This window comes from Guyanagaster necrorhizus (genome assembly GCF_019112545.1).
Source record: "Guyanagaster necrorhizus MCA 3950 unplaced genomic scaffold BT62scaffold_7, whole genome shotgun sequence".
NCBI classification, from domain to species: domain Eukaryota; kingdom Fungi; phylum Basidiomycota; class Agaricomycetes; order Agaricales; family Physalacriaceae; genus Guyanagaster; species Guyanagaster necrorhizus.
In genome coordinates this window covers 1571253-1595512 of record NW_025064886.1, presented here as the reverse complement: position 1 = coordinate 1595512, position 24260 = coordinate 1571253, and the positions used below count along the sequence as shown (strand labels likewise).

Sequence of the window (24260 nt, the reverse complement as noted above, 5' to 3'; positions counted from 1 at the left end):
CTATAACGTAGACTACAGAATACCAATCAGTGACATAAACGAAGTAATATAAGTAGATACTCACCCTCACACAGCGTAGCGATAAGCAGAAACGCAGTGAGGGTGCTCGACAGACCGTATTCAATATATATAGTCCATCCCGACATAAAGGGGTATCAAGCTTGGCCGGCGGGATACGACGGAGCTCCTGCTTGCTAATCCAACACCAAAGGCCATCTCTCTTCCAGAATTTGCAAGCAATGCTGCGACAGTAATACAGTTAGTGTTGTTTCAATTCGTATATGTGCTGGCTTACGTCTGTTCATAGCGTCCTTTCCAAAGACCTTCAGTGGATGATGGCGAACCTGAGATCTTGACTTGTGATAGGAAGCATTTGATTAATGAGCCCCCTGCGACAATACTTACACGAAGTCCATACATATAGGCTCGCGTTGATGATATCTAGCATTTTTGGCACATACGAGGCTTTCTTAACCCACCTCGGGCTCACCTTGGACTTAGCCCCGTGATGATCACGGGGGTCGTGAATGTGATCGCGATGGCTCGGACAATGAAGGCGACGAACTCCGGAGCTTTTTTCTTTCTTATTAATCCTGCTCAGTTCGTGTCTCACGACGACCGAGGCGAGTTCTGGGTGTGTTTATAATCCTACTTCTCTCCGTGCTACTCAGCTCGGCGGCTCCACTTTTTCCCCTTGCCGCTGGCTCTTCGACCTTTTCCACGAATTCTCCCGATATACGACGTGGCGAGGGTCTTTCCGCCGACTGGCCAAGCTCTTCCTGAGAGTTACTGTCTTTCCATAAACAAACGAATCGAGGTCCGAAGAAACGCAACACATTCGAGACCAAGTCCGACAACGGGTAGTAGACTGACGTCGGTCTCGTCGATTTGTTAGCGAGTGCTCCTAGTGACGTTATAACTATCTCATATACAACTTCATGATGATCCGAGAACGGTCTATCTATTGTCCTTCCTAACCGTGGTTCGGCCTGTGGCCTGCCTCGATCTCTGATGACGACAAGGACCCTGAAGTGGACTTATATAAATCGCCTGTAAAGCTCCACCAGAACCACTGCGTTTTCATTGCACTACCGCATCTGCTCTCTTACGACCTTTATACGACTGAATTATGTCTAATACCTTTGCTATTCACCGAGCCTTAACTTACGCTTGGCTGGTAAGCTAGGGCAGATTATTATAGCACGACGGCCTAACTGAAAACTTTGTTATATCATAGTGGACAGTCGCCGTCATACTTCTGGGACTTACTGGCTACAGAATTCATGTAACGGAAGGCTACGAAGAGAACTTTTATGGTCAGTCGTACCTTGCAAATTGCAATATTATCGCGTTTAGCATTTCTGACGATGTCCAACAGAACCCATCATTGTTGAATTACTAGTTTCTGCCTGCCTGGCTATCATTTGGGCACCCATCGCGTGCGGAGCTTCCTTTCTTCGGATACTTTTGATAATCCTCATTATATGACAGTGGTCACCTCGTCCTCCGGAATCACAGCGCCTCAAAAACCAGCCCCCAATTTCTCTCAGAGATGGCAGGAAACTTTGTTTTATGGGTAATGTGGCTCGTCGGCGCTGTCGACACCACTGTAAGTACATGCCTCTATTCTTGTCGCCTACCTATGCTCAGTGTTCGTCAACAATAGAACCGAATTATCCCCGGAAAGAATTGGTGCGGCCCAGGCAAGCAATGCAGAATCTTGACTGCAATCCTAGCATTCTCCTGGATCGGCTGGTCCTTCTTGACCATCATCGGTGCCATGGGCCTTATGTACTATGCATACTACTCCGCGCAACCTGCACCTGTCAAGGAAAAACCTTCCAGCGCATAAATGGTTTACGACGAACGCGACGACCCGTAACGAAAAGGCACATATGACTCCTCACTTCTCAGATTTATGCTATACTTCTTAAATCGCAGTTGTTATCATAATAGTAGTTTAGTTGTACCCACCCAAAATTCTACCTCTGTTTTCTTCCCTTCCACTGATTGTCGATAAACTCCGTGAGGTCAACGTCATTCTCCCACCGAGAACAACAACGTGTGAAAAGCTCCTAGGTGCCTCCTGAGTCGAGGTGAATCGGAAGTTCAGGTCCCCGAGCCATCATTGCTTTACAGTTATTATGCGGCGTAGGTCGGCTGAGTCACAAAATTATGTATCAAGTTATTCTTCGTCTTGTCAGAGTTACATACAGACTGTCCCTCCTTTCACTGTCCCTTCTTCCATCAATAGATCTGTATCCTACGAGCAAATCGGAGTCCGTGATGATCACAATAACCTTTGTGCGTCTTTCTTGCGCCTGTGTTCCGCATTCATCTAAATACTGGGATACTAGATCAGACATGGCCAGAGTGAGGACAATCCGGTAAGCATTTTGGTCTAGCTCGATACATATACTCAAAAATTGAGGTCAGAGAGGAATATGGGCCGGATGGAAAGATGCACCACTTTCTGAATTGAGCACGTCCATACCTATTTAGCTTAAAGAAATGTTAATTCATCTACCTTTTTCTAGGTGTAAGAGTGGGTGTTCTTCAATATCCGCATGTCCGACGAATAGCAACATAGCGTTCTAGCAAGCAAAGGCCCTGGGTGAACATCTCTCAACCACGAAGATCGATCTCATTTACTCCTCTCCCCTTCTGCGGGCTCGTCAGACTGGGGAAGCCGTGCAAAGCGGCCAGTCCGTCCAGCCCATGCTAATCACAAATCCACATCTACGGGAGCAGCATTGGGGCATCGCAGAAGGGCGCTCATGGAGTAGTCATGATCCCCAGAACATGCCTCTCGAAGAAGCTTTCAATGTTGGCGTATTTACAAGAACAGTTCTTATCGATGGCGACGGGAAGTTTCCTGGAGGAGAAAGTAGGAATGATTTAGCTGCTCGAGCAGATATCGCGGTCAAAGAATGCATCTTGCCGAATCTCACGGAAGAAAATTTTGAGAATGGACTTCATATTGCTTTTACGAGTCATGGTTTGTGTATAGGCCAACTCATTGCCGCTCTATTGCGATACGATGCATCCGCCGACGGGGATATATCCTATGAGGGCTTGGGGAACACCGCATGGACACGAGTGGAGGTTTTTTTGGATGTAAGTCTTCGTTGGAGCATTTTACTATCGCGACTCGACTAGCTTCTTGATAGGCAAATGATGGCCCGGTTGACTTGAGTGTACGCCCTGCGCTTAAGATCAACGTGACACACATAAATGCGAAGGAGCATCTGGAATGTTTAGTATGTCCTCGATGTGACTGTCTTGCGTGTTAAGCTGACCAGGTGAATGACACAGGATCAGCCAGATGTTCTACCTGACGGCAGGAGAGAAAAGGAGACAGCAGAATTCTTGAGCGGGGGAGCAATCATTGCCAAGTACTAGTAGAGCTAAGGGAACGTGGAAAGTAGATCATCTCAAGAGTATCCAATTGTCTATTCTCAAATTATATATGAGAGAAAAATATTTGACGTTATCTGAATGATTGACCGCATAGGCATAAGCTGGTTTCCCTATCCAGAAATCGAAACGAGTACTGATTCTGTGTAATTATAAACCGAGGTTGATATCGATTGATTCGATGGTGGTGGTTGAGAATTGTATTTCCAATTTTGCCAACGTAATATCATGTTTGCACCGCCACCTCGACGCGCGGGGCTCACGTGCAACGCGTTTGCCTTTTGAAATTGAACCACGACATGGGTATCGACCTTCAAGAGGAACTCAAGAATAAGATAACGGAGCACGGCATTGATAACGAACATGATCCTAACAAGGAAGATGTAGAACAACTTCTCGAAGGTTGGTCTTAATCCTCTTTGTATTCCCTTTCCTAAACGACGCCATTCAAGGTGTTGTTGAGGCGGTTGCAGAATCGAGCGATGCGATAACAAATTCAAAAAACTTTGACGTTTACTGCAGTCTACTAAAACACTCGGATGCGGTTCCCGGTGCTGTCATGACCAAACTACTAGACTCTTTAACCTCTGGATTTCAAACCGAAGTTGATGCCACTATAAGAGATGCCGCTACGGAGGACACAGAGGCGATATCAGGGCACAAGGAGGCTCTTGACATGTATGCCTTTCTTCTGCACTGGTTTGTTGCCGCTGCGGAGAATGTCAAGTCGGAGAGTGAGGAAACAGCTCCTGCCTCGAAAGCTAAGCCAAAGAGAGGAAGAGGCGCGAAAGCGGGCAGGACCGGTGGTCGGGCGGCAGCATCGAAGAAGAACATGGAGCAGTGGTCATGGCAGGATCATATACCGAACGCGTTGAAGTTGATTTGCCGGATACTTGAGAAGCTTCCTGCTCAGTATGTGTGGCCGACGAGTATGGAGAGAGAAGCGTTCATCAAGTGTGTTGTTATCTTCCATCTTATAGCATTGTTATTGATTTGGTGTGCCAGATGCATCACACTTCCTGTATACGATATCTCGGTGAATGAGTCGTACATGAAAGTGGCCGACATCAAGAAAGGCGTACAAAGAGCGATCTGCCTGTCAGTCAAGTCGCATGGCCAGGGGTCTACGGCATCCACCAAAATTATGGCAAATCTGTCTTTCCACGAGCATTTGGCGGAACCGATGGCAGAGTGTCTGTCAATTGTCGAGGATGAATACCATCACCCCGAGCTTGCGGACGAAGTCCTTAGGGATATCTCTACCCAGAAGTTCAGCGCCCAGGACACCAAAGGTCCCCGTACTTTTTCCAAATTCCTCGTCAGGTATTCCGAAGTATGCCCCCGTCACACGCTCAAACAAATCAGTCTTCTCCTTGATCAGCTGGACTCTGAGGTATGTTCAAGTCATGTTCTGAAAGACGCGGGCTGACAGTTCAACTTAGGCCTATCCCATGCGCATAGCGATCGTCGAAATTATCGGCAACCTCATTGTGCATCTCGATAGTAATAGCGGTCCTGTAGGCTCCCAAGAGAATACTCAGTCTACGAAGCAGATCAATGGCCTTTACGATTTTCTTATTGAACGTATGCGAGACGTCACGACCTATGTTCGTACGAAAGTCCTATCTGTGTTCACGAGACTTTGCGAACTGAAAAACGTGTATGGGAGATCGCGGCTACATGTCACTAGGATCGCCATCACTGCGTTGGAGGACAAGGCGGCTGCTGTAAGGAAGAATGCAGTGGTGTTGATTGTGAAACTCATCACGACCCATCCTTGGGATCGTATTCACAAAGGGCCTTTGGAAATGTACGTATGGGAGAGAGAGTACGAGGAGCTGTTGGAGAAATGGGCGCCATACCAGGAAAAATTGGATAAGTTCAATCTTGCCGAGCAGCCGTCTCAAGTAGAGGAGGAAGAGGAAGATGACGACGATGACGATGAAGCAGAGGAAGAAGAGGCGGAAGAAGGCCATGAAACGGCTACGAAGCAGTCTAAGAGACAAAACAAGTAAGTCGGATCGTGTCTAACAACATCTGGTGCTAACTCCTGTGACAGAAGAGCTCAAGGAGATGATGAAATGGACGTCGATGAAGATGAGAATGAGAACGATGCCAATGATGATGCTATGTCGGCGGATGGCGATGAGAGTGAATCTCAACCTCGACCTAGCAAGAAGGGTAAATCTAAGAAGGCCTCGAAGGAACCCCATCGTAAACCTCGACAATCTCAGCTGAATCCCGATGCCTTAGAGGCGCTGAGGCTTATGGATGAAAAGGAGGTCAAGGAGTTACGTCTAACGAAAAAGTATTATATTGAAGGTATGGACTTCATGCGGCACATCGAGGACGCCATGGTTGTCTTGTGCCAGTTGCTGGGCTCGACCAATAAACCGGAGGCCTTGGAGGCAATTGGATTCTTCCAGGTTGCCCATCAGTACAAGATGCGGAATGCACAGGTACGTACGTAGCATCTTGCGAGGATCAACAATTCATCTTTGTCGCTAGTGTGGTATCAAGAAGATGTTGCATTTAATTTGGCAGAAAGACAACAGTGTCACGTCGGAGGATGGCAAGGAAATCAAGGGCGTTCGTTCTAGGCTATTGGAGTGCTACCAGACGTTGTACTTCGATCCCATCGACGACTTGGATGCGCGAGGCCAAGTCAGCCGGATAGCTAAGAACATGATCGAGCGCGTTTCTTTACTACTCGTCCTTCACTATGCGTTTTAACTTTTGATTGCAGGCTCACTTATGGCGCTACTCTCGCCGAATTGACGAGTTTGGAGGAAATGATGCGCACGATGATGGCCAACGATCAAATTCCGCCCGAGGTTATCAGCAAGCTGTGGCAAATCTATAGTGCGTTCGTTCTAGTGGAGTGATTTCTCAGCTAACTCTAGCACTTGTTTTCTAGCATCGAACAAGCTTCTTCCCAAGCCTCAGCGACGAGGAGCTATTGTTATCCTCGGAATGCTGGCCTTGGCCAAACACAACATACTGTCAGAACTTGATCACGTTGAAACCATGTTGAAGGTTGGTTTAGGTGCTCTCGGAAAGGTACATCTCACATTAGCTCACTAAACACCTCTGACGTATTTCCTTAGGTCGACCTGACTCTTGCCAGATACACCTGTGTAGCATTGCAGCGGCTGAACGGTAGCGCCAAGAAGGTGAAAGGTGCATGGTTACTCTGTTCTTCCAGCGGGCAAATGCTGATAGCGTGAAGGCTCTCTTGACGACAAGACGATGCGCATCGAGATGGATAGCAATATCTTTCAGAAGCTCAAGCAAGTCGTCCTTCAACCCTGTCGCTCCAAAGACTGGTTCGGGCTGGCCGAACAGGTCATCAACACCGTCTACGCTCTCGGAGAGCATCCTGATGTCTTCTGCAATGACCTCATAAAGCAACTCACTCAGCGTGCTTTCACTTACGGACCTCAAGCTGAGAGTGCTGCGGAGGATAAGGAGAATGATCCAGATGTTATGGACGAGGATCACCCTGGCGATGTATCTCAGGCGGATTCACAAGAACCCAAGGCGACTGATCTGGGCGACGCTTTCCATCTGAGTCAGCTTCTCTTTGTGGTCGGTCATGTCGCGATCAAACATATCGTGTATTTGGAACTTGTCGAGCGAGAAGCTAAGAGACAAAAGGATGAAGCACAAGCCGGTAAGAATAATCTACTTCTTAGGGGACGTGTTGTTCTGACCAGACATGTATAGCGGACAAGAAAGCAACTCAAAATCACACTGCCCGCGGACCTTCTAAAGATGCTGAGGAGCTGGACCAAGTAGCTGGGAATGCGGAGGATGAGATTGGCGAACAGATGCAAGAGATACGAGAGCATGAACTGCTATTTGGCCCAGAATCGCTGCTCGCTGTTTACGGTCCTATGTTAGTGCATATTTGTGGAAGGCCTGATAAGTTTAAGGTCAGTTTTGTCGCCACCTTTCATTAACCCTGCTCTGAGAATATTTGCGCAGAACCCTACCCTCAAAGCCGCTGCGACCCTGTCGTTCAGTAAGTTCCTGTGTGTCAGCTCCCAATTCTGTGATGAGCATCATCTATTGCTATTCAAAATCCTTGAAAAATCCGATAGCGCCAATATCCGGAGCAACATCGCCATTGCACTTGGTGATGTTGCTGTGTCCTTCAGCACTATCATCGACGAGAATAGCAATGAGCTCTACCGGGGACTTTCGGACCCTGATCTTGTGGTGAAGAAGAACACGCTTATGGTTCTTACACACTTGATCTTGAACGGGATGGTCAAGGTGAAGGGACAGCTGGGAGAAATGGCGAAGTGTGTGCAAGATCCGGACGTTCGTATATCCGACCTTGCGAAGTTGTTCTTCAAAGAGTTATCTACGAAGGATAACGCCATCTACAACAATCTGCCGGACGGTAAGTCGTCTGTCATTGTTCCGAAGATCCATGATTACTCAATGCCTACTTTTCTAGTCATCAGCCATCTTTCTTTCGGTGAACACGCGGTTGATGAAGAAATGTTTCACAGCACGATGTCATATATTTTCACCTTCATTGAAAAGGTAGGCGTTCGTCGTCTCGGCGCGGACGAGTGCTGAGCATGCATTTTAGGATAAGCAAACGGAGAATGTCGTGGAGAAATTGTGTCAGCGGTTCCAGCTTTCCGAAGACCCTAGGCAATGGCGGGATATCGCTTACTGCCTATGGCTGCTGAATTACAAGTCGGATCGATCTGTCAAGAAACTCATTGAAGGCCACAGGTTCTATGGAAACAAGCTACATGAACCAGTGGTTTATGAGCGATTTACTGCTATCCTCAACAAAGTAAGGCATCATCCGAACTTGTGAGGTCATGCTAATCACGTCGTGCTGACAGGCTCGTGCGGCTAAGAGCAAGGACAAGCCAGATCATGAACTGGATGAATTTGGCAAGGTAAGACCTTCTGATTAGTTCCTTGAGTGTGCACTTACAAGTTTTGCTTAGCTCCTTGAGGATAGCAAGGAAGCGGGTACAGAAGAACACGATCTTACGAAGCGAACAAAGTCTGCAGTCAAGAAGCGTGCCAAACGTCGTGAGATATCACTTTCTAGTTGTCCGTCGACGAAGTGCTCACGTTTTGCTTTTATAGCCGCAACGCGTTCTACCAGAAAAGTCAAGGTCGAGCAAACTATCGAAGAGGATGATGACGAATGAATGAGATAGATATGGGAAGGATCTATGTATAGCAATAATATTATATGACCACCTCTTGTATCAGTATTGTACTAATACCTTCACCCAGTTGAATAATTCTACTGGAACGAACGTGAGCGTAAACGAGCGATAACAAACGCCAACATGTGAGGTGAGAAAGGAGTGTGTGTGGGTCGACAATAGCGACAGAGAGATAACGAAATATGCAGATGCAAGGGAGTGTGGGTGGCAATAGATACTGTAACGGCATAACGAGTGTCGCAGGGTGAAGGTATTAGACCAAAAGACCAAATAAGAAGTGAAGTAGTACACAAAATGATTATCCGGGGATGTCCGAAAAGAGTCCTCGACTTAATAACAATATTGAGGGGCAATAAAAACTTGTGTGCGTGAGGGTCATGAAATTAGGAGAAAGGAAACACGTTGTGCCGGGTCAAGACTGCGAAATTAAGGCTTAAACAATTCGCCCCCGTCCCCACCCCGAATGATGGCCTTCATAAATGTAAAGAACCGCTCCGCATATTCCGGTGGGGGCACGGGACTGATCTTATGTCGGTCCGCACTCAGGCCCTTCCAAAAATGCTCCAGCTTCTTGACAACGCCATACGGTGTGAGGATATCGATGACGCCGAGGTAGTATATAGTACCCATATTCTCGTTGGTCTCGTCCGTCGCACGTAAGCCGCCTTCGTCTTGGTAAAAGATGAAATGCTGCCGCTCGCCCGTGTCTTCCTCGGGTAGACGTATTGTGCCTTTGCCAAGACGTTTGGGGTCAGACTCGCGCATAGCCCGTCGCACAGCGATAGCTTCCGGTGAGAACGTGCCCCCTTTTGCTTTATGCTGGTGGTTTACCGAACCACCGCTCAAAGTGGGTCTACGACGATGAGTGTGAGGGATGTCGGGCTTCAGAATAGACGTTAGGAAGGGCGCTCTTTCAGCGAGGAATAAAGTCACATACGTCGAAAACTTTTAGTGTGTTCTTACGAACATTGTCCCGGTTCCCTCTCCGCATGTTGTGTATCCCAACCAACAAACTGTAGTCCATCACATCGATGGCCTTCAGCATCTCTTTGTCTCTCCTCAGCTGTTCCGTCAATAGAGCGCGCTTCTCAGGACCAAACTCCAACTTGAGGCCCTTGTTGATCCAATTCATATCCTTCAACACCGGATTGTTCTTATGCTTCTTCAACTCCTCGGGATACTCTCTCCCCACTGTGCTCCCTTTCAAGTCATACGTCTCATGTATATCCTTGTGTGGCGGGAACAAGTTGTTCATGATCACGAAGTGAATCTTCCGCCCCCTCGGCAGTTTCACTCGATGCAGCCCATAAAACCGACTCAACAGTGTATGCGGGTTCTCCTTCACATGATTGTAATACTGCTTCAGAACTCTGAGCAAAAATTTGTGCTCGCTATGCCGTATCGTCTTGATTATGAACCGGTAGTCGCGAGAAAAATAGAAAAAAGAGCCTGACTTCCCGGGAGAGCCTAGTTCCGACAGAATATATTTCGAAGTGAGAGAAAGAAGGTAGTCGGCGGGATCGAGATGGAAATACTCTTCACGTAATGAACGAAAAACCCAAGGAGCATAGTCTTTAAATTTGAAGTCGTATTTTGCCGATGGCGTGAGCTCGTTACCGACAATGTCGAACGAGAATTTATGTCGGGCGGTGAAATCGTCGTCAGTCAGTGGTCGCTTGATTTTGGCCTGACAACGTGAGACCTAGGAGAGGATGAGAACAGAAGAGGAAAAAAGGTGAATAACGCGCACCCCAATGCGAATGCCCGTCAACATGTTATACATCAGGACATAGTTAACATGGTCCTCGCCAATCAGATTCCCAACTAGCGGAACATCCTCGCCTTTTCTGGTTTCCGCCCGCGTCAAGGTAGCTTCCGCCTGTTGCTGCATAGCCCGCTTCTCCATGCGCTCACGCCGTATCTTCTCTGCGTGGAGTTGAATATCGCTGGCGACGTCATCAACCTCAACGTGATCGTAAACACCATGCAGATGCGATCCATACTGAGGGTATAGCGATATATGCGGACTGGGTACAGGGCTTAACCGTGAAGGCAATGTCTGTAATGGCGAGCCAGTTGTATTCCGTCTCGCTGGGCGATGCACATGTATCGACGGCAGCGGCGGCTGGAGATAGTCGGTTGTATGCACAGCAGGCGTTGAAGATGAGGTATCTATCGGGTGAGAAGCAAGGGGGGGTTCGGATGCGGTGATGGTGATGGTGTCTTGTGAGCGGAGAGTTGATAAGGAGAACTTAGTATCAATTGATTGCTCGTATGCGACGCCAGACGAGGTGGCAGCCCGCATTTGGCTGGCCTTCATGGTGGATGACGACGACGCCGACATCTGGCGGTCCAGGAACGATTCCGGTCCAGGTTCAATGAGGATGGCCTCTGGCTCGTCGAAAATGACGGGTTTCCCTGCGGCCTCTAGGAATGTCTCTCCTATCGGTTCTGATACTTCCGGTTCTGGGCGCTCAACGCTAGCAGGTGGAGATGGCGGCGGCGGACCTACGTGATCGTCATCACGTAGGTCGGCCGACCCGGGTGGTACCATATTCGTTACCGTCTGTGATACCTTTTTCAAGAATGAGTCGGTCATTTGCCCTGCCTCGACATGGACCCTGTCCCCGGTGACCTTGACAATACTGGTGCCTATGGTATGGATAGGATTCACCAAAGGTCCCTCCGTGCCTATGGTATGTAGCGAGGACTTTGAAGACGATGACGAGTGGGTCGTTGGGGTTGCCATAGGGGCTGTCCTGAACGATGCGGCAGACGATGAGTGCACGCTACTTTGCGCTGAAATCAGACTATGCCTGTGAGATGTGTCCGGCGGCGGCGACGCTGACCGCGGTGGAATGGCTGAGCTCGCCATATGTTTCAGCTTTCAACGACAGAGAGGAAAGCTCGAAAGGAACGACGCTCGATGTTGCAGCAAATGATAGTGAAGGTGAATGCTACTTCGGTCTTCCTGCCTCAAAGAAGCACAGGTTTTGCCAAACAGGCACAAGCACCGCCCCAAGAACTTTCAGGTACCACAAATTCGAAAGCACTGCCATTTTCCATTGTATTATAGACAGACACAAATATACAACCCCCTCATGTCCATTTTAAAGGGAAGCCTGCATCAACTTGAATACGCTAGTGATAGACCCAATCAAGAGACCTGTGGGAAATCAGATACGTATATGTTTCCCTCACAACAGATAACGGACCTATTTGCGCAATGGATCCGATAAAACCTCCCTGGGAATTGCGCTATACAGACAATGAGCTTCTTGAAGAAGAAAAAAGTTCCGCCGACCTACCTTCGCAGGGTCCCCAGTTATATAGCCCCGAGTGTAAAGGATACGGCCAAACACCCAAGTACCACAGGCAGCGGCGGCAAAATTCGGGTAGCACACAGCGGTCAAGAGCGTGCTAAGGATTTCAGTGAACGATCACGGGAACAACGTCAGGGTCGCACCTTGAATAAACCACAGGAATAAATTCCAGCGTGTTTTGATGAGCACCTGATAAAAGGTCCGTCAAAACTTTATCAAAGATGAAGACGACACGTACGCTGAGCACAGTTGAATATCTTGGCATCCTTGGAGGCCTCCACTTGGGCCTTCTCAGCATACACTAAAACAACTGAGACGCGTCGACTCTGATAGCCAAAAATACATACGCTGAGGATACTCGATGCCAGCTGTCTGGCGACGTCGGCCTACAATGAATGCCTGACCCGAGAGCAAAAACTGAGCAGATAGCAGAGCGGCGGCGACCCAGGCCCATCTACAAGGGACTAGGAATATAATGTCAAAGTTAAACGACCGACGTACCCTTCAGGAACGGTAATCGTAGCGGCCATGATACAAGGTAATAAGCAACGGACGAGTAGCAAACAAAGCGAACGAAACTAATCAAAAAACAGTTGCTGCTTATATGGCCGCTGATGTCAACAGATACTGTCATCTTCGGCCCGCCGGGGGGGGGACGTACGTGGAATATTCAGCATTCCGTACTGTCAGCGACGAATGGTTGGTAAGTTGCTTTATTAATGCCGAGCGCTTGCGTGGATCCTAGAAAAGAGCGGAATACAGCAGAACCTGAGGGCCCTTGATAAGATCTGCCGACACGTGCACCTACGCTAAGAGAAGTAATCAGACTATGATGTACATACACTGACTATCGAAGAGAAAAGGACATAAATCTATTTATGGAGTATGTGCAGTCCATGAGCATCTAAATACATCCTAAAGCTTGGACAAAACGAGTCCCATAACAACATAAAATATAGTCGCAGGCGGCGTAACAACACAGTAAGCCCAGAATATTGTCCGACTAATCAATCGCTCAAATGCATCTCCAGACGCCGCCTGCGTGATTTGGGCGAGTGTAAGCGCCGGGGGAGATGAAATGAGCAATACATTTGCCACCACAAAGACCGGATCCTCCAGCACGGCGTGCCAATCTAGTTTGGTGGACAACGCCATCAGTGGCAGTAGCAACAGCGGCGTGATAATCATCCTCGACGCTACAGCGATGATAACTGTCTTCGTCTCGCCTGCCTGTGTCGCTTGCTGTCGAGGTTCGCTCTTCCTCATGGTGAAGATGCCTTTCACGCTATGTATCAGCGAGTAGGTTTCAGTCTTCGCTTCGTCTTCCTGGGGGGGGTAGAAATAGGCGCCCAGGACTATCAAGGTAAGCGGGATGGAACAGTTTCCTGCGCTGGCCAATGCACCTTTGACAGGCTGCATGTGGACCTCAAGGACATGCTGCAGAGGTTGGATGCATGCCACGATCAGCGATGCAAGAGAAGCCCACAAGGGAACAGTCATGAATTCGTTCAGAGCTGTCCAAATCCACTTCAGGCGATGCGGAACGTGCGAAGAGGTATGTGACGAATGCTGCGTCCTGGAATGCCGACGTTCAGAATGAGTGGGAAGAACGATAGACTCCAGCTCGTCATCGCTGGTTTCCAAGTCTGAGTTCCCCGGCGATGAAACGTGAGGAGAAACAATCGTGGATGAGGAGGAGTGGATAGAAGACAAGTAGGCGCGAGAGTCATTCGGGGAGTTGGGAAAGGAGTTGTAAAATCTTGAACGACGAGAGGGTTGGCCTTGGACTGTGACATTGCGTTCCTCCACCACGATACGGGGAGCTTCGTCATCATGTTCATCAAAAGATGAAGAACCAAAAAGAGGGCTGTCTTCGTTGTCCGGCGGTAGCAATATAGGTTGAGGCTCGTCGTCAGCTTGCGCTAACAATCGTACTCCATAGCTCCAACGCAGCTGTAGAACATCGTCACTAAGAACCATTGCAAAGAGGCTCAAGACTTACCACCATCCCAAGGGTGCTGTATAGCACGAGGTACGTCAGGGCACGACCGAGCATTACGTTGTTGTCGTCGTCCTCCCCCCACTTCAGTCCAGGAACTGTTACGACCAGACTTTGCATTAGAGCGATGGGAAGGGAATTGGAATTCATGAACATGGCAGCGGCCATGGCAAAACTCCTATACAATACGTTAACGAAAAATACAATTATCAAGGAGGAAGACTCGCCTCTGGGATCTCTTCAGTCGGAATATCCATCCCAAGACAAAGGCAACAGACATCGACACCACCGTTACAATAACAAAAAACAAAGGTATTATCCATAATTCTCGCAATTTTTCTGCGATGGAACATCAGTAAAAGTGTAGGTCAATAAAAGCATCACGACGTCGTCATCAGTGCGTCACGGAACAAAGGCTGCTGCGGAAGAAAGACGCCCGAGAGAGATGGCAAGAGATCTCTTTTGCCATGTCCAAAAATGTGTCATTAGATGAACATCGAAGTCGTTCAAATGCGAGAAGAAAGACCGTGTCTGCGCGAGAACCGGCGATAGATACCGAAAACATGCCGGAATTAAAAGAAGCCTTCAGGACAATAGAAATAGACATCGACTGGAAGCTCATCGGGAGAACGAATACCCAGGAAACGGTCGGCTGACTCCCCGTCAGAACAGCATTCCGCTAATCAAACCTACGACCACGGGGCTTATATCCTTGAAACTGCAGATCTTGGACGCTAGTGGGGCCCCACAGCGACAGAAAGAGCTTAGAGGGGAATCGGGGACTTGCATAGGTAGTATCAGGCACAGAACCCGCAAATCCGGAAGGAAGTCGGCGAAAAGACGCATTTGACCGTGGCACTGCCAATGACGACTGCGATGCACAAAAAACTCACCTGGAGACAAAAAGAATGCGACTTTGGAGAAGAGAAGCGCAGGAGTGAATAGGGACACGTTCAGTCGGTTGAGTTGCTGCGGATATTAGGGTCAGGGGGGACAAGATTGTGGGAAGCAAGTCATGCATTACTTACCTTCTGTGTTTTCTTATCAAGGATTCCTTGCCCTGCGAGAATGTAACCGGCCCAGCATAGAAGAAAAACCTCGAGGATTGACTATATCATGAAATAAGATTGAAATGAGCCAACTGGACGTTAACCGCATGAATGGCGGTACGCACGGTAAATACCGTTTTCAACAGTGGTAGAATTGGCGGGTCAGCCATAGATTATAGGGGCAAACTTTAATGCCAAAATAGTGGTGGTGGTGAGGGGGGAAGTTGGAGAAACAGCGTGTCCCCTCTCCGGCGGTCCTATATTATACTATATACTTAAAAGGAACAGTGCCGAGCCTTGCACGTGCGCAACATTATCAGATAACGGCTGATAACGGGACCCAAGCCTGGAGCCGGGTAGATCCGAACTTGCTTCGTCTGCGTCAGCTATCAGCAGTTGCAGGTAACGTATGCTCTGGCGTACCGCTATACTCTTATTCGGTTATATAGAGACAATAATGGCCTGGCTCTGTACTGGAAGAACAAACTCTGAACTTATTGCCAACATGGCCAGGAGCTCAATTATCCACGCAGACCGAGTTGAAAGGGTGAGACAGGCGACCTATGCCCACAACCTCGACACGCTGAATTACTACCTTCTGCTTGGCATAGGCTATGTGCAGTGTTGACCGCATTAACTACGTTATTGACAAGGCAGATGCCTACCAAGATTCTCCTCAGTTCCGTCTCCGTTCCCCGCGGTTGAATTACATGATTCCTGACTATCTTCCAGAGTTATTGGCCATGGTGCTACCATTAGTGCCCCCCACATGGTGCGATTCTTCTAGTCAGTCATTGTTGAGCCACAATTGCTGTGGATGGGCAAGGTTTCTGCAATGCCTTTTCTCTTAACAGCATCAGGGCAGTGAATAATCTTAACTGACTGACTCCCATCGGCTTAGCATGCTTACGCTACTGAACATCTACTTCCGTATCTGCGTCCTGGAGCGCGTGTGCTAGACGTCGGAAGTGGATCCGGGTACTTGGCTGCTGTCTTCCACCATCTGGTTTCTTCACCGGAGAAATCAGGACACGTTGTTGGGATTGAACACATTCCGGACCTCGTAGAATGGTCAGTGCAGAACCTAAAGAAGGATGGCTTGGCGGAAGCCTTGGACAATAAGGAGATCCAGTTAGTAGTTGGAGACGGAAGACTTGGTGAGTGCCTAATGTCATACATACGCCTGCGAAGCTCGTGCATTCGGGGGTTACCAAATCGCCAAGAGATCGTGGCCCAGAGGCGCTAGTCTCTACACAATTTTGGAGCACAACAAAATGGTGATGCCTCGCCTCAGTCTGGTCTATCGGCTGTTTCAATGAAAAGGCTGGCATTTTCATCGTCAGAAACCAGGCATCCAAGATTGTCCTGCACATTCCACTTCCCTATGTATCTGTACGTTGTCCGGCAGGAGTGGTTGACAACATCAGCTACGCAAGCCGCACGCAATCGAAGTCGCCAAGGATTCCTTTACACGAATCGCGGAGCTTCGTGGGACGTCTTGGACCATTACTGACTCTTTTTTTTTAGGATACGAACAGGGTGGTAAGCTTTCCTGACATGTATTTGCGTCTCGTCACCCGACGTGATTCAGGGCCGTATGACGCGATTCACGTTGGCGCCGCAGCTCCAACCCTTCCGGCCAAACTCGTCGAACAGCTGGCGTCCCCTGGTCGGATGTTCATTCCTGTGGGCACCTTCGCCCAGCATATTTTGCATGTCGATAAGGATGTGAATGGAAAGGTGACGGAAACGCGGATTATGGACGTTCGGGTGCGTACTATGAATTGGTCATGAATTGCCGTTCAATATTGTGGCAGTATGTTCCCTTGACCGATCGCGCATCCCAGAGGTGAATTATATCATAATGGGTTCTCGATTCGTCTCGTCCGTGAGATCGAATCGTGTATTACTAGGTTCGGTGATGTTGATGATTTCACATCTTTTCACATATTCTTCTGTATTTGTATCAACAAGAAATTTACTTGACGTGGTCTGCCGGTCCGCCTAATACTAGTAATAATTAAACGTCTGTGGGTTGGCGTCTCCTGCAAAATAAGTTGCGATGTCTTGCGTTTCATCAGTTCGCCTCCTCGATGCTCCTATGTCTTCCATTCCTCTTCGGAAGTCTTCCACCCTCGCTGTTTTGCCGGTAAGAGAGTCTGAGTAAATCCGTTGCGATCAACCCAGTCAAAGTGCGTCGATCGCCCACGTGGCTGGTTTTCTTCCGGTGCTCAAGCGCTCACTGAGGACACTTTTTGCTACTCTTCTTCACCCATGATTTCCTGCCAATACAAATGGATTTTTTCTGCATTCTTGAAGTTCACATCGCCTGTAACACCTCCTACAACGTCACTCAATGAATTCGCACTCCATGTTCGAATTCGTGTCCTGTCCATATGATCTAAGGTACCACGAGGTACCGGTACCGATGAGGTACCAGGGTTAAACTGGGTGTTCCTTGAGAAATATTCTAGAATTTCATCTTTTCAAATGGATGCTAGAGATCGACTTGTTCAAAGAAAAAATGTAGTACAGTACATGTAAGCGTTCTCTTTGGCTCATTCGAGCCTACTCGTCGCTGAACTTCATATAACAGTAGCCATAGACACAAGCCGAGAACGTCTTTGCCACTGGAAATAGCTTCTTTCTTCTCCGTGACTCCTTCAAGCTGGTCATGCGCAATCGTTGTGCCTCTGAAGTTCCTGCCCTCACTAACTGTCCTGGCGGCCTTGACAGATTCTGATATGTCGTGGAAAATCGTTGAGGGCGCTGCTTCAATTACGCATAGGAACGAAGACGTTTCCAATATCTATGGTGATGATGTGGCTCATCAGTAGCCCCTATCGCCCTCTTTCATCATCAAATTGATCTCACCGTGGAATCTATAAAGTATGTCTAAGTCACGTACGTTATCTCAGTTGCTAGCCCCCCTCTTTCAATGCTCACCTCGCTCGTTCTTAGCGCCGCTCTTTTGGGCCTGGCCCACGCTACACTGGTCGATCTAAATACGACACAGTCTGATGGCGTAACGATCCTGGAAACGAAGACTTTCGAGTACGTCAAAGTCACGTTCTTTGTTCCGTGTAACGTTGTACTGACGCGTTGAATACACAGTTATGTGTGTTATTTTGTTTCTTGCTGTGTAGAACCACTTTGACCCCGGCCAATAAGATTGTTGTGGGAGGCGGCACCGCCGGGCTGACGATAGCCAGACGTTTAGCAGAGTCATCGTTGAAGACGTCTGTGTTGGTCTTGGAGGCCGGAGGTTCTGGTGTTGGTCTGTAAGTAACACTGACACTCCCAGGCTTGCCTTCTTCACATTATTTTTAGGAACGTAGTCACGATTCCTGAAAAGTCTTTTTCCTTCGTCGGAACGGACATTGACTGGGGTTTCACGGTGCGTCGGCTTGGCTTTTCGCTGACTCCATTAATTTCTTACCTCTTCAACAGATTGCTCCTCAAGAGCACGCAGGCGAATACGAAATAAATTTGTCGTCTGGAAAGGTGAATCCGTGGTGCTGCTCTAAGCAGGATCAGCTGACATGATCATAGATCCTCGGAGGTGACTCGGCTGTTAATGGTTTGGTATGGACACGAGCGTCAAAAGCGGAATACGATGCTTTCGAGACTCTTGGGTCGCCAGGATGGAACTGGGATACGCTATATGCGCATATGCGAAAGGTACACCAGTCAATTCAGCATTATGCAATAACATATTTTTCTTTTCCAATTTGCTAAATGACTTTCAATCTTTCCGCAGGCCGAGCAATTGGAATATCCTTCTGCGTCCCTTATTGACGAATATGGCTATGTCGTTGATGCGAGCTCTCTTGGAGAGTCAGGTCCCGTCAGCGTATCGTTCCCGGCCTACCTCCCGATGTACGAGCATGCGCTTTGCATCTTTTATGGCATAACGTTGCTGATGTACTATTCCAGACAACACAAAACGCTCGTCGAGGCCTCCGTAGAACTCGGCCATACGTTTAACACCGATGCATATAGCGGAGACAACGCCGGGGTGTATTACAGTCTATCGTCTCAGAATACGGTGCCCGTCCGCGAAACGTCGGAGTTCGCTTATCGTGAGTTGATTCCCGTCCCAACGAATCCTTCGGCTAACACGGCTTTCAGTTACGCCGTGGGAGACCCACAAGCAACTGACGGTCTTCACCTACGCCACTGTCTCCAAGATCAACCTTGACGACTCCTCTGAGCCCAAAGCAACAGGTGTCCAGGTTATCTTCCCTGATGGATCTGAGTATACTGCCAGCCTCAAAAGTGGCGGTGAAGTCATTCTTTCCGCTGGTGTTGTCCGCACGCCACAATTATTAGAACTTTCTGGTATTGGTAACAGTAGCATTCTTACGCCTTTGGGGATCGATGTCAAGGTGGAACTTCCTGGGGTTGGCGCCAATTACGAGGACCAGTATGTTTCTTATATTTTTGGGGGCGACCTAGGGGCTAATTCATTCTCAGTACTATGGCTCTCCTGACTTACCAACTCAAGGACGGATATTTGTCATTCGATGCTCTCTCATACAATGAAACACTCTTGGAGGAGGTAAGCTCATCGATTTGAAACGCGAAAAACTTTGGCTAACTCTACGTAGGAAACTGAACTGTACAGCGAGGGAGAGGGCTGGCTCGTAAGCATGCATGCGTTTGAGATCACAATACGCTTCTAACCAAGCGTTTCCGCAGACTTTCGCTCAAGCCGTGGTCAACTTCGAACCCATCGACGTGATCCTTACAGCAGACGAGATTGAGGAGGCCAAGGAAATCTTGTCGACGAAACCCGAATCCACACCTCAAGACCAATTTGACATCCTCAAGGAGCTGATTTTGAACGGAACTACCCAAGTCGAATATCTCCTGGTATGGTTGCTCTATCGCGGGCTCTTTTATTCTGATTTGCTGCATTAGTTCAATTCCTTCTCTGCCGGTGACGATAAAGAATCCAACACCAGCTACGTCTCTCTGTCCATAACCCATACACATCCTTTGTCTCGTGGATCTATCGTGCGTTGATCTTTATTTTTTCATCCTTTGATGAGGCTCTTCAATTCTCCTGTGATAGCACATCAACTCGACGTCTATCGATGACTTCCCCGTTATCAACCCCAACATGTTCGAGGCCGAGTGGGACCAATGGTGGTTGGCAAAGGCTACTGCATACGGTCGCAAGTTCTTCCAAACACAAGCGTTCCAAGAAATCGTGGTTTCAGAGGAAGTCTATCCCGGCTGTGAGCTTCTCCAATGAGGCAGAAGGTTTCTCGCTGACGTCTATTTAGCATCTGTCTCGACTGACGATGAATGGCTTGAGGTGAATGAACTCTCTTGGCTCACCATTCTGGCTAACAGAACGCTGACAACCACGCCTTGTAGTACGTTAAAGAAAATTTGAACGCTGGTGTACGTCTTCTCGTTGATCCCTGTTTCCTTCACTCAGCTAAGCTTTCTCTAGTATCACTCCGCTGGCACTGCCTCCCTTCTGCCAAAAGAAAGCAACGGTGTCGTCGGCGCTAACCTCACAGTATACGGGTACGCACCATATCTTCGAAGAATGTCGTCCTCGCTGACATATCCCCTGTAGCACCCAAAACCTCCGGGTAGTCGATTTGTCCATTCTGCCTATGCTGATCTCGGCCCACACTCAGGTTGGTAAAAACATAATATCGAGGTTGATAAGCTACTAATAACGTCGCCCAGCCCGCTGCATATGCTATCGGAGAGCTCGCTGCAACACTCATTACCACTGGTTCGACAAATTGCTAGATTCAAGTCTGGGACGCGGTTACCATCGCAATCATCCGTTCAAATTCACCATCGTTATCTTCCTTCCTCAGTCGTTAAATAAAGGCTATCGGACGTTCCTGTTTCGTGTATTTCAGCGGGGTTTATTTATATTATTGTTATAAATCAATTTCTTACTGTTTGCAATTTCCACATTGGAATGAAGAGAAAGCTTCGGTATGTGGCCAACTAAGCGAGGTTGCGCACATTCAAGGCGCGCACCATTTTTTCTCGGTGAGGATCATTCAAGGGTCAATATAGGGTCAATGCTCACGCCCTGATGGTTGGGCGCCCAGGCCTGGTTAGAATTCTACTACACAAAGTAGAAAGGAATCCCATTGAAATCAGGGTGGTCTCGGATCATACATCCGTTTGTCATCCATTCATCTCTACCCTGCCTCTTTCAATATAAAGTCACGTAGTAGCCGTCTATGATCATCAATGCGAGGTGAATAAGTAAGTACAAAGTTACCACTAATCTACAAATCAGGAAGACCGGCGGCCATTCAAACCGTAGGATATGCCATACACAGACATTCATCGAAACATAGAGGTGCATAAAGAACCGCGACAGTCAGTACTGGGGGGCGTCAAGATAAAGTAAAGTGAGAGAAAAAAGTCGATAAACCATTCTATGATCAGCACCGTTGCTTATTGCGCATGACCGTTAATTCCGTTCACTGTCGGTGCGGAAGGGCTCCCAGGGACTGCAGCGCGGCCCCGGGCAAGGAGCTCCGTAACGGTTGCCTTCAAATTGTCCAGCAACGGTGACACCTGTTCCTTCACCTCAGCCCCAACGCGACCAACTTTCTCCGGCAATGGCATGTCCTTCGCCGACACAATAGTGCGAAGATCGGCGATTGTGGTAGACAGACGCTGCGAGAAGTCGTTGTAGATCTCTTGGACCTGAGGTGGGATCTGAGTTTGAAGCTGTGTCGTAGAGTTGTGCAGGGTGGAGGTGGCAGAGTTTTGAAGTGAGGCGGCCAGGGCCGTAGATGAAGCCTGGAGCTTCTGGAGTTCAGCCAGCATGTTGTCTGAGAGGGAATGGATACGAGTCTGGGCGTTGGTGATGGAGGAAGAAGCGAGAGCACTAATTGAATGCGACGTTTCCGTTGCCTTTTGTCTGTTGGGAAGAGCAATGTTAGCATCATAATGATGAACGATAAGAAGAAACACATACACGAGAACTGAGTGTGCCTGGATCTGTTTTATTTGCTCATTGGAATATCCGTAAAGCTGGCCCCCGATGGACTTGTAGAGAGCCAGAGCGCGCTGATACTGGTACTTGGATTCAGTGGGCGACGAAGGTTGGGATTCAGGGCTGATCCGAGTATATGCCCCTTCGACATAGTTCAGGAGAGGCGTAAATTGCTAATCATCAGGTCAGAATTTTGGGGCTCGGTGCCAATAAGACTCGTAGTGTATTTACCTGGTCGATCCCTTGGGCGACATGGAAGGCTGGCTGCTTCACCCTCTCATCGATAGCCTTCGAAGCGCTGGCCCTGCGCTTCCTGACAAGTTCGACGACCTCCTCCGGCTTCGCGGTGAAAGCGTATGGATACCTAGACTCAACGACATCGACCGCCTTGTTCGCGTAACCGTCTACACTTGCAATGTAGGGTGCCAGGCGAATCTGAATGGGCTCGGTGTACTTGTAGGCGGAAGTGGAGAGGCCCTTGGCGGTTGAATACGGAGACTTTGTATAGGTGTTGTTAGCCAATGCTTGGCTGACAGCCTCAAGTGAAGACTGGATAAGAGGGATGGAAATTACGCGAGAAAACGCGGTAAATTCTGGGGTGGTGGTCGAAGAAGGCATCTGGATGGACGAAGTTTCCGTCGCGGTCGACATGGTGGAGGCGGTGGTTGGCGGATAAGTTGAGTAAATGGCACGTCAAACGAATATATAACTCACTTCTCCTTGACATGTGATAATGGCGGCTGTCCATATATAGGCATACTTACTTCTTTCGACGTCGAATACGTAATGCTTATCTTCTTGTTTTCTGAGACCCGGTACTTATCTCAAACCATATCATCGATTCTATTCAGATATTTTTGCTTTTTTCTTGGGGTTTCTAAATACCCGAAGAAACAAAGAAGGGTGTCTCAATGGGGCTGAATTGGTATCGATGTGCCTCTCCTTTTTCACATGTCTTGATTCTCATGCATGAGATTTTGAAGGGATCTAGAGGAAGGGTGAGGCGAACTTGGACACAATCAGGAACGTTCGAGACTCGTTTCAATTAAACATGAGACGGATCCCAACATCCGAATCCGAGTATAACAGCGCCGAAGGAGTATCAGTCCGTTAGTCCCTGCTTGTCGTCAGACGTCGACATTCACCAATGTTATGACAATCTTTTCGCCATCAGCGGGGAGAGCCAAAGCCGGGTCGAACTGAAATTTGTATAAGGAACTCAGGGTTATTAGAGGAGGTTGGAGAGGGAAGCGGATTTTACGTTGAAGAACGTCTACGTAACAAAGCTTTTAAGGTTTCTTTCGGCAAGTACCTAACTTCAGTGGTCTTCTTGAGAGGCCTGTCAATCTACGTACCATATCACTATCGACGATGGTGCTAACTGAGTCTTGCTGTTTCATGAGCAACGTCGGAGCCTGGCTTAGGCCGAGGATGGCGCCCAAGCCATACCAGACGACGCTGAAAGGAACGGGGGAAATCTATGATAAAGGGAAAATTCATTGCGCCGGAAAACCACGTGTTGATACGACTTACCCCAAAGACGAGTCCTTCCCACTGAAAGATGCACCCCTGGGAGGTCATTGTGAGTGCAGAACTGCCGTGATCGCACACCAGTACCCTGCGAAATCGATCTAAATATCCGTCAGAGAGGATGCAAAAAAAACCTGCCCGTGACTCACTATGGCTACTGGCCGCCGTTCTCAGCGAATTGAAGTCGACAAAAAGAGAATGATTAGATGGCCTTCAAAAGCCACGAAAGTAGACATCTGTAAATGAGATCATGACCGCAGAAATGGTTTGAACTAGTGGGATAAAAGCTACGCCGTGACACCATCCACTGTCGATATTGGGGTTTGCGCAGAACTTCGGATTATGCTGGACTGCATGTCACAGTTCTGATAACCCAGAGGGTATAAGCCGCGTCCGGGCTGGCGACCAGTTTCATGTTCAAGTAGTCGGAAATTCAGCGCCGTCCAGGAGAGCCACAATTAAGTAATCGAGCAATCGTACATAATAAATTCGCATCTCAATACTGCAACACAATGATAATGTCAAGGCGGAATGGACTGTATCATGAGGTAAATGTGTTGAGAAGAGTCCATAGTCGACGAGGCCGAGTTCATTGTATGTGGCGATGGACTGATACTAAGTGTACGAGATAGAATGCACGAGACTCAAGAAGAAAAACTGGTGCTTCATCAAACATTCACTGCGAAATGATGCCAAGCTTGATACAAAGAATAGTCACCTGCAAAGCAATAGTTGCGGGCAGCG

The 24260-nt window shown here is 48.3% G+C and overlaps 12 protein-coding genes across 12 annotated transcripts; 6 read left to right on the top strand and 6 right to left on the bottom strand.

The window, feature by feature from the left end:
- Positions 1–593: 593 nt before the first annotated feature.
- On the top strand, positions 594–951 carry BT62DRAFT_929942 (uncharacterized protein; the record flags this gene model as incomplete). The annotated part of the gene is made up of 1 exon (XM_043185835.1): positions 594–951. A coding segment is annotated over one exon (185 nt), but the record flags the coding sequence as incomplete, so codon positions are not given.
- A 178-nt stretch (positions 952–1129) lies between these two features.
- On the top strand, positions 1130–1865 carry BT62DRAFT_1074396 (uncharacterized protein; the record flags this gene model as incomplete). Its single annotated transcript, XM_043179013.1, has 5 exons — positions 1130–1177; positions 1238–1316; positions 1379–1439; positions 1492–1609; positions 1667–1865. 5 exons carry the CDS (start codon positions 1130–1132, stop codon positions 1850–1852), a joined length of 492 nt encoding a protein of 163 aa, XP_043042376.1. The 3' UTR covers positions 1853–1865.
- Positions 1866–2186: 321 nt separating this feature from the next.
- BT62DRAFT_986014 (phosphoglycerate mutase-like protein) lies at positions 2187–3476 on the top strand. The gene is made up of 7 exons (XM_043189980.1): positions 2187–2304; positions 2358–2387; positions 2437–2482; positions 2538–2545; positions 2599–3117; positions 3171–3260; positions 3316–3476. Exons 1-7 carry the CDS (start codon positions 2287–2289, stop codon positions 3400–3402), a joined length of 798 nt encoding a protein of 265 aa, XP_043042375.1. The 5' UTR covers positions 2187–2286; the 3' UTR covers positions 3403–3476.
- Positions 3477–3704: 228 nt separating this feature from the next.
- Positions 3705–8685, top strand: BT62DRAFT_986013 (uncharacterized protein). The gene is made up of 17 exons (XM_043189979.1): positions 3705–3819; positions 3870–4371; positions 4423–4810; positions 4860–5428; positions 5477–5876; positions 5926–6110; positions 6164–6279; positions 6335–6477; positions 6525–6597; positions 6647–7090; positions 7144–7352; positions 7405–7825; positions 7883–7971; positions 8021–8233; positions 8286–8342; positions 8394–8481; positions 8539–8685. The coding sequence occupies exons 1-17, from the start codon at positions 3717–3719 to the stop codon at positions 8601–8603; spliced, it is 4065 nt and encodes a 1354-aa protein (XP_043042374.1). The 5' UTR covers positions 3705–3716; the 3' UTR covers positions 8604–8685.
- A 365-nt stretch (positions 8686–9050) lies between these two features.
- BT62DRAFT_889824 (SAICAR synthase-like protein) lies at positions 9051–10929 on the bottom strand (the record flags this gene model as incomplete). The annotated part of the gene is made up of 3 exons (XM_043183000.1): positions 9051–9506; positions 9562–10326; positions 10375–10929. The coding sequence occupies 3 exons, from the start codon at positions 10927–10929 to the stop codon at positions 9051–9053; spliced, it is 1776 nt and encodes a 591-aa protein (XP_043042373.1).
- A 730-nt stretch (positions 10930–11659) lies between these two features.
- BT62DRAFT_929936 (membrane-associated proteins in eicosanoid and glutathione metabolism) lies at positions 11660–12685 on the bottom strand. Its single transcript, XM_043185834.1, has 8 exons — positions 12609–12685; positions 12449–12543; positions 12295–12401; positions 12186–12248; positions 12091–12136; positions 11933–12044; positions 11840–11882; positions 11660–11790 (listed from the first exon to the last, which is right to left on the bottom strand). Exons 2-8 carry the CDS (start codon positions 12475–12477, stop codon positions 11735–11737), a joined length of 456 nt encoding a protein of 151 aa, XP_043042372.1. The 5' UTR covers positions 12478–12543; positions 12609–12685; the 3' UTR covers positions 11660–11734.
- On the bottom strand, positions 12535–14417 carry BT62DRAFT_731642 (uncharacterized protein). The gene is made up of 3 exons (XM_043182057.1): positions 14174–14417; positions 13950–14124; positions 12535–13900 (listed from the first exon to the last, which is right to left on the bottom strand). Exons 1-3 carry the CDS (start codon positions 14224–14226, stop codon positions 12863–12865), a joined length of 1266 nt encoding a protein of 421 aa, XP_043042371.1. The 5' UTR covers positions 14227–14417; the 3' UTR covers positions 12535–12862.
- On the bottom strand, positions 14418–15238 carry BT62DRAFT_731641 (uncharacterized protein). The gene is made up of 3 exons (XM_043182056.1): positions 15121–15238; positions 14975–15055; positions 14418–14915 (listed from the first exon to the last, which is right to left on the bottom strand). Exons 1-3 carry the CDS (start codon positions 15163–15165, stop codon positions 14610–14612), a joined length of 432 nt encoding a protein of 143 aa, XP_043042370.1. The 5' UTR covers positions 15166–15238; the 3' UTR covers positions 14418–14609.
- Positions 15239–15511: 273 nt separating this feature from the next.
- Positions 15512–17021, top strand: BT62DRAFT_929933 (protein-L-isoaspartate O-methyltransferase). The gene is made up of 7 exons (XM_043185833.1): positions 15512–15542; positions 15607–15674; positions 15728–15767; positions 15897–16152; positions 16523–16537; positions 16587–16765; positions 16813–17021. The coding sequence occupies exons 2-7, from the start codon at positions 15610–15612 to the stop codon at positions 16846–16848; spliced, it is 591 nt and encodes a 196-aa protein (XP_043042369.1). The 5' UTR covers positions 15512–15542; positions 15607–15609; the 3' UTR covers positions 16849–17021.
- A 912-nt stretch (positions 17022–17933) lies between these two features.
- Positions 17934–20889, top strand: BT62DRAFT_1057505 (alcohol oxidase; the record flags this gene model as incomplete). The annotated part of the gene is made up of 18 exons (XM_043178582.1): positions 17934–18049; positions 18142–18276; positions 18326–18392; positions 18446–18499; positions 18548–18676; positions 18756–18874; positions 18932–19077; positions 19127–19421; positions 19472–19556; positions 19606–19641; positions 19697–19870; positions 19919–20014; positions 20073–20238; positions 20287–20318; positions 20381–20407; positions 20460–20536; positions 20589–20652; positions 20705–20889. The coding sequence occupies 18 exons, from the start codon at positions 17934–17936 to the stop codon at positions 20768–20770; spliced, it is 1884 nt and encodes a 627-aa protein (XP_043042368.1). The 3' UTR covers positions 20771–20889.
- A 190-nt stretch (positions 20890–21079) lies between these two features.
- On the bottom strand, positions 21080–22714 carry BT62DRAFT_965500 (uncharacterized protein). Its single transcript, XM_043188776.1, has 3 exons — positions 22218–22714; positions 21969–22159; positions 21080–21911 (listed from the first exon to the last, which is right to left on the bottom strand). The coding sequence occupies exons 1-3, from the start codon at positions 22635–22637 to the stop codon at positions 21440–21442; spliced, it is 1083 nt and encodes a 360-aa protein (XP_043042367.1). The 5' UTR covers positions 22638–22714; the 3' UTR covers positions 21080–21439.
- A 399-nt stretch (positions 22715–23113) lies between these two features.
- BT62DRAFT_1003588 (uncharacterized protein) lies at positions 23114–23567 on the bottom strand (the record flags this gene model as incomplete). The annotated part of the gene is made up of 3 exons (XM_043176957.1): positions 23114–23272; positions 23342–23464; positions 23520–23567. The coding sequence occupies 3 exons, from the start codon at positions 23565–23567 to the stop codon at positions 23114–23116; spliced, it is 330 nt and encodes a 109-aa protein (XP_043042366.1).
- Between the last annotated feature and the right edge of the window lie 693 nt (positions 23568–24260).

Bases quoted from the DNA above. Each gene is read 5' to 3' on its own strand.
- BT62DRAFT_986014 (XM_043189980.1), top strand. The intron at 2,388-2,436 runs GTAAGCATTTTG...AATTGAGGTCAG, and splicing joins GCCAGAGTGAGGACAATCCG to AGAGGAATATGGGCCGGATG. The intron at 3,261-3,315 runs GTATGTCCTCGA...TGAATGACACAG, and splicing joins AGGAGCATCTGGAATGTTTA to GATCAGCCAGATGTTCTACC.
- BT62DRAFT_986013 (XM_043189979.1), top strand. From the start codon at position 3,717: ATGGGTATCGACCTTCAAGAGGAACTCAAGAATAAGATAACGGAGCAC. The intron at 3,820-3,869 runs GTTGGTCTTAAT...ACGCCATTCAAG, and splicing joins TGTAGAACAACTTCTCGAAG to GTGTTGTTGAGGCGGTTGCA. The intron at 4,811-4,859 runs GTATGTTCAAGT...AGTTCAACTTAG, and splicing joins TTGATCAGCTGGACTCTGAG to GCCTATCCCATGCGCATAGC.
- BT62DRAFT_929936 (XM_043185834.1), bottom strand. From the start codon at position 12,477: ATGGCCGCTACGATTACCGTTCCTGAAGG. The intron at 12,045-12,090 runs GTGCGACCCTGA...TGAAATCCTTAG, and splicing joins ATTCCTGTGGTTTATTCAAG to CACGCTCTTGACCGCTGTGT. The intron at 11,883-11,932 runs GTAGGTCGGCGG...TTGTCTGTATAG, and splicing joins TAACTGGGGACCCTGCGAAG to CGCAATTCCCAGGGAGGTTT.
- BT62DRAFT_731642 (XM_043182057.1), bottom strand. From the start codon at position 14,226: ATGTCTGTTGCCTTTGTCTTGGGATGGATATTCCGACTGAAGAGATCC. The intron at 14,125-14,173 runs GCGAGTCTTCCT...CGTATTGTATAG, and splicing joins CGACTGAAGAGATCCCAGAG to GAGTTTTGCCATGGCCGCTG. The intron at 13,901-13,949 runs GTAAGTCTTGAG...GATGTTCTACAG, and splicing joins ACAGCACCCTTGGGATGGTG to CTGCGTTGGAGCTATGGAGT.
- BT62DRAFT_731641 (XM_043182056.1), bottom strand. From the start codon at position 15,165: ATGGCTGACCCGCCAATTCTACCACTGTTGAAAACGGTATTTACC. The intron at 15,056-15,120 runs GTGCGTACCGCC...TTCATGATATAG, and splicing joins TGTTGAAAACGGTATTTACC to TCAATCCTCGAGGTTTTTCT. The intron at 14,916-14,974 runs GTAAGTAATGCA...TAATATCCGCAG, and splicing joins TTGATAAGAAAACACAGAAG to CAACTCAACCGACTGAACGT.
- BT62DRAFT_929933 (XM_043185833.1), top strand. From the start codon at position 15,610: ATGTGCAGTGTTGACCGCATTAACTACGTTATTGACAAGGCAGATGCC. The intron at 15,675-15,727 runs GTTCCGTCTCCG...ACTATCTTCCAG, and splicing joins GCCTACCAAGATTCTCCTCA to AGTTATTGGCCATGGTGCTA. The intron at 15,768-15,896 runs GTGCGATTCTTC...CCATCGGCTTAG, and splicing joins CCATTAGTGCCCCCCACATG to CATGCTTACGCTACTGAACA.
- BT62DRAFT_965500 (XM_043188776.1), bottom strand. From the start codon at position 22,637: ATGTCGACCGCGACGGAAACTTCGTCCATCCAGATGCCTTCTTCGACC. The intron at 22,160-22,217 runs GTAAATACACTA...CCTGATGATTAG, and splicing joins TCGCCCAAGGGATCGACCAG to CAATTTACGCCTCTCCTGAA. The intron at 21,912-21,968 runs GTATGTGTTTCT...TCTTCCCAACAG, and splicing joins CAGGCACACTCAGTTCTCGT to ACAAAAGGCAACGGAAACGT.